The sequence below is a fragment of the Anser brachyrhynchus genome (assembly GCF_964034855.1).
Source record: "Anser brachyrhynchus genome assembly, chromosome: 1".
Taxonomy (NCBI): Eukaryota; Metazoa; Chordata; class Aves; order Anseriformes; family Anatidae; genus Anser; species Anser brachyrhynchus.
This window is the reverse complement of record NC_137694.1, coordinates 41919053-41931405: the sequence shown is the minus strand read 5'-3', so window position 1 is coordinate 41931405 and position 12353 is coordinate 41919053. Positions and strand designations below refer to the sequence as shown.

The 12353-nt window shown below is 38.4% G+C and overlaps 1 protein-coding gene across 43 annotated transcripts in view; it reads right to left on the bottom strand.

Annotated features, from left to right (window-relative positions):
* Positions 1-12353, bottom strand: part of NAV3 (neuron navigator 3) — a 555833-nt gene that overhangs the window by 50678 nt on the left and 492802 nt on the right. For 37 of the 43 annotated variants that reach the window (XM_080604524.1, XM_080604504.1, XM_080604505.1 and 34 more), the window contains 4 exons: positions 10504-11209; positions 8506-8994; positions 3057-3098; positions 561-721 (listed from right to left, as the gene is read on the bottom strand). In XM_080604524.1, the coding sequence (XP_080460650.1) occupies positions 561-721; positions 3057-3098; positions 8506-8994; positions 10504-11209 (1398 nt within the window). The remainder of the gene's footprint in view (positions 1-560; positions 722-3056; positions 3099-8505; positions 8995-10503; positions 11210-12353) is intronic. The other 6 variants (XM_080604512.1, XM_080604513.1, XM_080604534.1 and 3 more) reach the window with 4 other exon arrangements.

Below are 12353 nucleotides of genomic sequence, written 5' to 3'. Positions count from 1 at the left end.
TTAACCTGCAATCAAATAAACCCAAAGTATGACTCACATCCTAGAATATTATATTTTCTTAAAGGATAGGGCTTAAACTGGACCCAATGCAGCTATAGCTAGGTCCAGCCACTGAAATGAATTAGAAAAGCCTGCCTCAAAACGAACCTGTACATAGGAAAAAAAAAAACAATGCTTAGCATCTGGGTTGAAATCCACTAAAATCACTGGAAAGAATCCTACTGTCTCTGTGAATCCTCAGATTGGCTAATAGAGGAGTAGCTTTGAGCTAAAGGCTAATTTCCAACTATGCCTCAGATTTTCTTCTCCTTGGGCAAATCACAGAGAATCTGCGTGTTTTTTTGTTTTTTTGTTTTTTTTTTTTTGTATACAAAATAGGAGGTACCCTCACCTACGCCATGAAAACTTCTGTGACTTTCTCTCCATTACTGGAGTACCAAAATATGGTAGTAGAGATGTTTAAATGAATGATCTAGTTTAACAAACTAGGATATATGAACAGTTGAAATTTATGGTACTATTCTGAAGTGGGAGAAATGGTGAAGGGAAATCGCATTTACCCAGGTTGGAAAAGTGATATTTTCCAGTTGCAGATGAAGACATAGCTGAAGGAGAAACAAGTGGGGACTGACTGCCAGTGTCCTGCAGGCCTCCAGTTGAATGGGAGCGTAGCCACTCCTTTCCTTCCTCCTGACTCGTCTGCCGGGATGATGGAGTGTATCTGAAAAACCACAGCTGACATGCTCAAAACAACGACGAGGTTTGGAAAGAAATGGGTGTGACATAAATATACTTCACTGGTTAGAGAAAACAAAACCCTTGGAATGTATTGAGTCTAATTAGTGAAGAGTTTATCACCAGGGATTTTACCAAGGTAATGTTTACTGTCTTGTTATAACAGAAAAATATACAAGACTTGAAATCTCTTCAGTTTCATCCCCCTCCCCAAAACAGTATTCCCTTCCTTTGAAGAGATATAAACCATAGATAAAAGAGATAAACCATAGAAAACAGACAACTGAGCTGGCAGGAAAGAACTGCAAAGCTAGGAGAAGTGTATAGGGTGATGCAAAAGTTTAGGAGCCGCATGGCTAGGATGGGCAATGCACAGACTAGAAGCCAAGAAAAGTGAGTAGCTGCTTATGAAATGATACCTGCCACATCAGGTGGGCAATTGGTTAAATGAAGGGAGTGAAACAACAACAACTCTGAAAAAGCAGTTTGCATTGGTAATGACAAGCACTTATGTTAATATGCATGGCCTGCTGCTCTGAATGCTACTTAGCACTGTGTCCTGCCCCAAATTTGGGGGAGGGAAAGGGACAGGAAAAATTTGCAGAAACAAGCTATTGGGAAGGAAGAATTCTGGAAATCAAATCATTCATCGATTGCTTCCTATGAAAATCTAATAAAACACGTGCAACTGCCACACAGGCTAAGAAGGAGAACTGATAACTCATTGCCCCAGACTTTTTTGGCAGGGCTGGAAGAAGGGCAATTCTGGCAGTGGTTAAACAGTAAAATGTGCAGGTGGTGCGGGTACTAACCAAGAGACTGTTTTCAGAAATGTCTGCAATAGCCCATGTCAATCAGCATAATCTCCTGCGAAGAAATGAGCACCTTCTTCAACACTGTCATGAGATATCAGTGTTCCCCAAACAGCAGAGCAGAAGGGGCTTTTGATATTCTGGCCTCAGGCTCATAAAGCACAAGTATTTCTGCTTAGAAAGCAGATTGAATGAACATTCTAGTTCTCATGTTGTGCTTGGGGTTTTATGCAATATTCTAAGGCATTAAAACATCTTGTCCTGATTAAATATTTACTTCATTTCTCCTTTCAAAAAGACAGCAATGATCTTTGCTTCTAAATGTGGTGTAGAAGAGTTATCCAGTGGTTATCAGATCAGAAAGATGGTAAAAGGAGAATTCACGATATAGGTCTTGGGCTGGGGTCTCTGTACAGTAAATCAAACTGACAGTCCTTCTGGGATTACTGATCAGGCTTGTATGCCTATAAGCTGTTTCCCCACTCCATTTCACTTTCAGCTTTCAGCCACCATTACAATCTTACAGCCACAAACCTCAGTCATTCCATTGTACCCTTGTTGGGTCCCCTTTACGCCTCCTTCATATCAACCACCGTTTCCATTAGTCCAAAGTGATTGTTTGGGGATAATGGGAAATTCAATTAAATTATTTATAAGGAAAGGATAATGCAGAAGAGCACTATCTTAAATTTTCAAAAAATACTGTTTGTTTTTTTTTTTAATAACTCAAGATTTTAGCCATGTAATTACAGTGACTGGAAGGCTACAGAGTGTCTGTGTGCATGCACATATACCTTTGCTTGCCAAGTCTACTTCCTGGATTAAGGACATAAGCTCCCATGCCTGATGAGACAAGATAAATTACCTAATGATTCCCTCTTTTAAACACAAAGAACAGAAGTGGGCAGATGACTTCTGTTTTCTGTGTTGAAGATGGCTCTAATTACTGGGGAACTAATAGCAGAACGGGACTCAACATTGCTAGGTAGGGACCAAGATGAGTAACTGGAGTAGGGATCATTTTGTCCTTACAAATCTTGGATACTAAAATAATATTTTCTGGATTTACACTTTAGTAGGTCTTCAATTCAAATTGCATGAGTGTTTGCCTTCAGAGCTCAAGTTCAGATCTACCTCTTAAACTTTGCTTTTCTCAATATTTTCAATAATTAGTCACATTGAATTGCAAAGGTACCTTGTTCTTTCTTTTAGATCTCCAGGATCAAATGCCTCTTAAGATTCATCCCGTAAGAAAAGTGTTCTTAACAGTATTTGTTTTCCAAGACATATCTCCAAGATATATCTCAATATATATATAGTGAATATATATTCACTAAGCAGACTTGGAAAGAAAAAGTCCACTGTCAAAATCTATGTTTTTTTGGTTTGAATCTAAGTATGAAGAGCTCTGTTCTAAATAGAATTAATAAAAGGAGAAAGAAAGTGAAAGTGTAGAAAAAGTTACAGTAAAACAGAGAAGCAGCAGTCATGCTCAAAAAATGTATATACCTTAATCCCTTTTTGGGTAGTGTATTTCTGTCAAGCTGCATGCTGTTAAAACAAAAAAAATCCCTAAGGACATACAGTAAACAGGACTGTTCAGAATTACAAATTTTAAAGGTCTAGATATGTGTGCATAACAGAAGATCATTTAATGCTTTTAATTTATCTTTCACAATAAGTTCCTGACTCATTGAAGGGGACAAGAGGACACGGACTGTCGCATGTTCATTTTTCAACTAGACAAGCTCTAAGCTGGGTCAATAGTAATTTGGAGACTGTCCAAGTCAGAAGGAAGTCCTTCCCTACCATTCCTATCCTTCCTGCGGCTTCTCCCCACAATCTGTGCAAGAATCATATGGTCACAGTATGAATCTTTATTTTTCACAGTTTCCTATGATGCGCCAGTAGATTTTCAAAAGAGATGAAGGTTGTGGCACCTGCTAGGAGACAGCATGGCCTTGCCAGAAGCCAAATGACAGCTCAGCTTGAAGAAATGAGTGCTAAATATACAGACCCTTGGCTTTCTGTTGCTGCGGGGCTCACAGAGTGAGGTCATGGTCTGGAAAATGAAAAGTGGCAACAAAGCAACATTGTTCCATATTCATGCACAAACAGTGGCAGGGCAGCTGATTACCAGAGATCTACAGCTGGAGTTTTCCTAATTCAAACCCTATCACCATCAAAGAGCTGCCTAAAAGGGCTCCCCCTAACCTTCCTTATAACTGAATGTAATTTGGGCATTCCCTCAAAGACTCAGCAGATCAGGTTGAATTTGAACTTGTTATCAAGTATGTGTGGCAATGTTTTTTTTCCTGTAAGATCATAATGTCATGTCACCGTATGGATTAAATTACAAAATGGCTTTATAAAGTTTCTGTATTACATATCATAATCACACCTCTGAGAGCAACGGTAACTTAAGACCATACTTCCTACTCAAGAAAGTTCTCACACTGTTACTAAAGGTCAGTTTCTATTGTACCAGGGATGCTGGGTGCCCTGCTTTCATTAGACTGCCTTCACCAGTAGATAACAAGCAGGAGCAAAGAAGGGTTGGTAGAAGGAGAACGTAAATTTCAGTGCATGATTCATGTATGTTTTAGTTACTTACAGAGAAGAATAGGGCCTTGATGTTCTTTTATGTACCTTTATGCATCTCTAAATTTCAAAATAAATAAGGATGATTATAAGTAAAACAGCTCCTTCTGCAAATACTTCAAAAATTGAGCCCACTCTATCTCCATTCCCTTGTTTATTTCACACTGCTGAAACCATCTGCAAGTTCTCTTGGTGTAAATACAGGAAGTCTTACAGTTCTTGGTTCCCTGCCCCTGCTGTGGATGTCAACTTAGGAAAGGCAGAGAATGACCATGATGCAATGTCCTTGGGCAGAGATGCTATGGAATAAAACGAATAAGTGCAAGCTAAGGAATACCCAGAGCCAAGGTGATATGGGACTTATAGGTGAGTTTCTATAAGTGGTTGAGCACACCACAAAATCTGATACATGATGCACTGTTTCACACCTTAAAACCACAACCATCTACTCTGCCAATAATTTAAAACAACTGAAATTCTTGAAGAGCTTAAGTGGGTTTCAATGCATATTCATGGTCCTCAAAACTAAACTGCATTCTAATGAAGCAAACCAGTCATACAATTAGAAACTACTGCCACTCTGCTTATCTAAAAATGCAGGCATTATTGCTGATGAGACCACAGCTAAGTCCTATCTTTCTGCATTTTTATGCACCCCTTGCTGTGTCACTCAGACCAAGCAGAAAAAAAAGATACAAATCTGTAATGCTCAACAGCAATTAAGGATCAAAAGAATTAACGGTGATGTGCCCACATGGAAAATTTTATCAATTAAACCAGTGATATTTCACCAGTTAACCACAGTAGAGAGCTTTATTTTACAGTATGAGGAACTCTGGCTTACTTTAATCCTTCTAAATTGATGTAAACTGAAATATAAGTGTCCTCCCACACAGGGAGTTACACTGCTATAACAACGGAAGTAGACTTGTCTAAATAAATACTGCTAGTGCAAGTGCTAGTGCAAAAGTCCTGAAGGACACGCAAATTTTGCTGGGAAAAAAAAAACAAAACACTATATTTTGCCTATATTTACTGAAACTATTTTTTGCTTATTACAAAGCAACAGGTCTTCATGCAATGACATAAAATTTTGCTGGAACAGACTTTGATGCTACATGGATACAGCATTTGACAGGAGGCCTGTGTTTATGCCATAGCATTACTTGGTGGGTAGCCCAAAGAGTGGCATTGTCTGATCATCTCTGGAGGGACTGAGACGTGCCAGGTGTGCCTGGGCACATGTGGCAGAGACCTTGTAGACTTACTGTCTCTGTGGCAAGTGACAGGTGTTTTGGAGGCAGCAGGAGACACAGATATGCCTTGAGATTTTGGCCTTTTTTCAGTATTCTTTCCAATTGCAACAAATATTTCTTAAAACTTGATGTCCCAAAGTCTTTAACCTACAACCCCTTAGACACTGCCTCATCATTTTCCATTTAGTATATGTGAAAATATATCCTGCCCTATTACATTGCTTCAATCTAATAAACTGTCTCTCACTTCTCTGACAATTCTTTTCCAACCTGTTTAAGCACCTATGAGAATGTTATATGAAATAGCATAAAGCTTTACTAAGTTCAGGATTTCTGACCATTCCTTTCCTCAACTCACAAAGTCTCTTTCCTGCAACTAAATCAACTTAGTATTATTTAAAATGATGTTAATGACAAACCACATGTCATCTGTTACTTAATCTGTTTTAACATCCTCTGTATCTTTCCAAGAACATGAGGTCAAGCAGGCCTTGCCCATAACCACCTTGTCCTCTGTCCCAACCCACCTCCTCACTTTCCTTCAAAACATTTTCAGCCCCTGTGACTACGGGGCTAATTCAGACTCTGCCTGACGCAAGGAAGTGAAAAATTCATCAGGACCAGTGAACTGAATATGTAAGAAATTTATAAGTAAACTTTAACCTTTTCATTCCCTTTTAGCATGCTTGCTGTTAGTGATGTGTAGCTATCAAAACACAATCCATGCTTCAACAAAGACAAAAAAAGCAACACATCATTTATTTGTATTATTTATTATTAGCTCTCTCTTCTCTTTTCCTAGACTTTTCTCTGCATAGAATATATGTAGCTTGCTAGTTCTGTCTCATTTTGTGCTTTGGTCTTTCTGATCTTGTCTCTGTATTATATTAGTATATCTCACTATACAGAGCACTCATTCAATCTTGTGTATGCTGTAGAGTGACTGAAAAAAAAGGCTAAGCCTCTCTGAAGATAATTTCTTATGCCTTGCCAGAATACAAGAATTACCACAGGTATCTAAAATATAATCTGAGTCCCCCCACAACAGTTTACAAAGGAAAAAGGACATAATCTTTTGCCAACTATATCTGCTTCTAACATTGCAAAACAATGCTTTTGTTGTGAGAAAATACTTTCCTATGTGGAGGTTTTACTTTAAAAAAGTTTAGAAATGACATAGCACTTACAACAGACCTTTGAGAAAAATAAAACTGCAGAAACCCTACTGGGGCTATAATTCCAGAAATGACACTATTTTCTCTAGGTACATATATTAGTTTTGAGGCCAGATCAACATGATAAATGGCTCTCTCTGGACTCAATCATTATATCCCCATATGGACAAATCCAAAACTTAAAATATTGCCAAAGGCAAAGTATTTGGAACCACTGAAATTAAGTCACTGAACAAATACATAAAGTATTAGTAGCAGGGGTTGCTCAGGAGCCGATGCCAAACTGTTAATATTTTAAATGTGATGTTTAACATCCTCTGCATAAATATGATCTTTGGCATAAATTCAGCACTTTTCCACATCATCTTATTGACCTCACCATCCATATATGCAATAGTAAAAGGTAGTGGTGTTTTTTCTAAACTAAATATTAAAAATTAACTTCCTAAGAATTATTGTCACATTCAGTTGATGGCACACAATGCAAATTACTATTTAAAAAATTAAAGGTACAGTGCAAATTACAAATCACTCATGTATCAGTGTACTTTTAACTACTGTTGTTATCATAGACTATATTGGTACACACATTTTATAGTACTGTAATTATGTTAGTTAGAGGTGTGATTTCAGCTGATATAGTAATACTCATGAATGCAACGTAAGAGAATGAAATGTGAGGAGTGTTTCCATCTAGATTTGACCAAGAGATGTTTTGTTTTGTTTTGTTTGTTTAATGCTGCTTCACTGAAAGTGAAATCTTTCCATGGAAAGGCTTAGTACTGAATAATCTCTGGTTTAATATAAAGGGGAAAAAGTTCTTAACATTGTCTATTTTTCATGTGTGACAAAAACAATTCTTTTTTTTTTCCCTTTAAATAATTGTGCTTTATCCAAACAACTAATTTTAACCCTAAAATATTTAAAATATTTCTGACTCAGCATAATTTTCTTTTCTGGATCCAAGGCTAATGAAATATTTAATATTGAATTTTCAATCGCCATGTAAGGTAGGAGTTTCATTTTTAAATCTTGAAAATTTTCACAGGAAGTAAAAACTACTTACTGCCTAACAAAGTTTATTTTCTTCTCCTCTACAAAATTCAAACAAATGTTCCACAGAAAATACAATTAAAAAATATATATATCTTGGTATATTGTTGTGCCTTCTCTCAGGGTGGTTGCAACATTTTATTATATAACTTAAATGGTAAAATATCTTAATGTCAAAAATGTCTTTAACAGAGGGAACAGGGGAAACCCCTTTCTTGCTTTTGTCTGTCTATTCCAGACACTTTCCAGGACTGTGTTTATATCATCTTGTAAACTGTATCTCTGCAAGTGCAACTGCATTTTCATGTTTGTGTAATGATCTCTATATAAGAAAAAAAAATGTCAGGGCTGAATATTTTAAGGCAAGACTGTGTGGTCAGCTGAAGCCAGGGGACCTCCAGCTTTGCTTATGCATTGATCTAGGGGGAAGAAAACTGGTGAGGTCCCACATCTTGATCAGGTTAGCCAGAGGGCAGTGAGACAGCTTGGGAACTACTGAATACTGGGATGGCAGGTAGAGCTATCATGCAGGGCTCACTGTGTAGCTGTGTAGATGTGCCTTTAATTAGACAATTTTCCCCTTTTTTTCTGGTTCTTTCCCAGAACAAGGGAACCAAAAAAAAAAAAAAAAAATCCAAGACAGAAAAAGTGCTTGTAAAAAGGCAATTGCTTGCATATCCAATGCCTGCATTTACTTTCTTCCTTCCTTTTTTTTTTTTTTTTTTTTTTTTTTTTTTTTTTTTTAACACACAGGACTATGCTGCTAATTAAACAGTGTCCCTTTAGGAAAACAGATGGAGGCTTTATTTTTTTGGCTCCTGTCCTTTTGCCTCTCACTTGTTTCGTGGTCACTGTATCTATAGGCAAGCTCACCTTTCCGAAAGAGTAGATCTGACGCTTCCAGTCCTCATGAGCAGGCTCTGAACCTCCTGAGTGCTTGTTGTCAGTCCAGAGAGAGAGCCATGATGGCTAAGAGGAAGGTCAATAGACTCGGAACTGGTGTGAAGGCTAGTCATGGACTGGTAACTTGGTGTGTCCTTACTGCCCGCTGAAGAGCTGCTCAGGTTTGCAGCCCACACAAGACCACCTGATGTGAAAGAGTGCACTGAGGCGGGACTGGAAGCCAAGGAGTGACTTAAGCTTACAACATCTGCATTTAAGTCCGAAGGTTTACTGAAGAGGGGGCTGCTGCTACCACTTTGCCCACCTGCACTGCCCATGCTGCCTGTGCCCGAGGACGGCGATTCCAGGCTGCCTTGCCGTGCCAAGGTGGTACTAGGGCTGGGCATTGCCGATGTGGGTTTCACACCTTCAGTACTGGGTGCAGAGGCAGCTTTACCACTTGCCTTGGCACCAAACAACCTAAATGTAAAACAAATAGCTTTAGAGAAACTGATAGCCACATTAAACATTCATGGCGTAACATCCTAAGAGCCAAACTACACATTTTCAGTTACTGCTACTAAAATCATGCCTACCTAGTTGTTCAACGGCATCTCAAAATTAAATTCACTTAACCATATCACAATAATGAGGGTCTTTTTCATTAGCAACAGCTCTTATTTACTCCTATTCAGATGTGCTCTTTGCACATGCAGACCCTCCCAGAGAGAGGTAAAATATGCACATTTTTGTCTTATTAGTGCATAAACAGATTACACTTTCACCCAAATTCAGGAATTTAACATTCCCACAGCTAAGTCTTTAGCTTTTAAACCCCTTACTTCTCAAATCAGCTAAAACAATTGCAACAAACGCTTGCAGAACTCTACACAGTTTTAAAAAATATCTAGCATTTGTGTAAAATTTTCCTCTTTTTCTTTTGCACAGATACTCATGTGGTCATCAGTCATGTGGTAACCATTGAGACAGAATAAACTGCACCAGAGCTAAATGTGCTGCATTTGTTTCTACGAGCAGTCATGACAGAGGTGTATTTCACATAATTGTTCCCAATAATTCTATAGAAGAAAATTTCTACAGTGATGATGAGAAGAAAACCAAATCCCCTAAAACTGTTGAAATAAAGGTCATGGGATGACTTAATGTCTTACTGGAAATGTTTTAAGCTTCAGTTAAAGTGCAGATCACAAATTAATGAGAAATAAACGCAAACCTTATCGTGATGTGAAGTAAGCACGCCTAATAATGTAAGAATCCATTTTACTTATAAACAAGCCCATAAAACTCAGCTGCAGCTCCTTCAGCAGCCGGTAACTGGAGATGCTGTTTTGGTAGCTAGGCGCGAGAGGGCACTCTTGGCTTTTTTTCCAACACTGGAGCTGCTCCATCCAAAAGTGAATGCTGATTTATACATTCCAAAACTTTACAATAAGGCATCTCCAATTGAAATTTAGTCTCGATTAATATCTATGAAGAAAGGTGTAACAAAGCTGCTTGGATAATTAAACTTTTCTAGTTGGAGCTGCTGACAACATGAAAGCAAATACTTTATTAACCTACACAGCTCATCAGTTCTCTGAACAGGCTACACCACCACCTGTTCAGGTGACAGACCACACCTGAATGAGTGTTCTATTTGGGGATTAATCAGAGTATTGAGAAAGAACTTCTCATGTGCCTGAAGAGTCAGTAAAGAGCTTATTCAAGCTTTCAAACTGTTATGGGAATGTACTTAAAATGGTCAAAGCTCAAGCAACAGCCATGTTTTGTCTGGGGAGGTCTTTAGGACTACAGAAATATTTGTTTTGTGGGAAGACATATTATCCTTTTTGCCTTTTTTATACTCAGTTCTCTGCTTGTGGGAAAATATGCCCTGAAAAAGCTTTTTGCCCAGTGGATACTGGTTTGACACATTGAAAATCCCTCCTTTATCTACAGCAATTCCAGGAATTCATAGAAAACACTTACCTTCGAAAAGTGGGTGAGGCAATATCTGGGTATTTGGATCCTGGCTGCCTAAGACCCGGTGTGCCAGAGGCGCTTGCAGAAGTTGGGCTGGATTTGGGGGAACTTGATAGTGAGACACTCTCAGAATCAGACACAGCCACTTTCTCCTTCTCCTTGTCCGTCTGATTGATAGTGACAGGACTGGACCTCCCAGACCCGATCTTGCTTGGCTCCCGCAGTTTGGTGGCGGCAGCACCCGCAGACTTGCTGCTGACGTTGGAGTCGATGCTGCTGGTGCTGGAGCGGTGCCCGCCTCGGCCGGGGATCCCGCTGCCGCTGGACTTTGATGGGCGAGGCAGGCTTCGATACTGCAGTGTTGTCTTTGAGTTCATGTGCAGGACACCATCATCCTGGTTCTGGGAACCGTCTAAGCTTGTCTTCCGCCCCGCGTTGGACTTCCCACCGATGGCTGAAGATTTTGGCATTTTTCCCAGAGTTGCCGAGCCACTTGTGATGGTGGCGCCACTTGTGGTGATTATGGTAGAAGAGCCCATCCCAGACTTCTTGAACCCAAAGGACCCAGTAGCAGTTGATCGCCCAATGCCAGAGGGAGGCTTCTTTCCTTCATCGCCACTGCTTTTCCCTGCATCTGATGGAGAGCGCTGAATGGAGGCTCCTTTCAGGGGAGTTTTCACTTTTTCTGAAGCTTTAGCATCATCTGTTTTTCCTAAATAAAAGTATATTTGAAAAGGTCACTTTTGCTTGAAGCTGTAACATCTCCATAACTACACAGTTACTATTTCAAAATGAAAAGAATAAATAAACAGAAATACTACCCTAAGAAAACAGACCAGTTTAGGACTCTGTAGTACCCCATAAGCAGTCAGTAACAGGTACAATACATTAAAGTAAGCATTAAGTATTAAAAGCCTGAAATTCTTCTGAGAATTTCCAGTTTCATGCATAGGAAGAGAGTGCAGATGTAGAAAATACTCCAGAATGGACTACAAGGAATTTTATCTGCTGTGGGTTGTTTTTTTTTTGTTGTTGTTCATATTAATAGTATTTCTATATGTAAGAAATGCTATAAGTATAGTGTATGTGCATTGTATTGTGCATTGAGTTGTATTGTGTATAGTATTTCTATATGTAAAAAAAAATACTATTTGAAAGTAAATCATGAAATATAATTAACATTTCCAGAACAATAATTATGCATGTAGAAATTAATGGTACTTATCGAGTTCCTTGGTTGTCATTGATTACTTTTTTTTTTTTTTTTTAGCTTATAACTAAATTTGTTCTGTTGTTAGTTACAAAAATTGCCAGAGAGAGATTATGTTGTCATGGTATGAATCTTCTTGATCTATAATGATATCAATGATAGGAGTTAATAGTCTTTGTCATATCCTTGATATGTTTTCAAGATTTTTGATTTTCTGAGAGGCTGTCTTCCATACGCCTATATGCCACATATTTCTATATAACATATTAATAAGGCATTCAGAAAGGTTTAAATAAGATACTCTCTTCCATCTTAAAAGAAGATGGCAGACAAAAATGCCTTTTCTATCATAGTCTAATTTCTCTTTAAGCATCCATTGTATGCTCCAAATAAGGCACAAATACTTAGCACAACAAAGTATTTAATTCATACTTCAAGTGATTACAGAGTTTTGGAGGTAGGTGGCCTGATTTGTCTTAAGGAACTAAACTGTAACAAAGAGCAACACCTACAAGTCAGAAATAAATCCACTTGTGTACTTATACAGTGCACATTTTATGCCACACAGATACATGCACCCACCAAGATACTGATCAGACATCTATACTGCAAACACACAGACTATTAGGATATGTTTACAAATTTA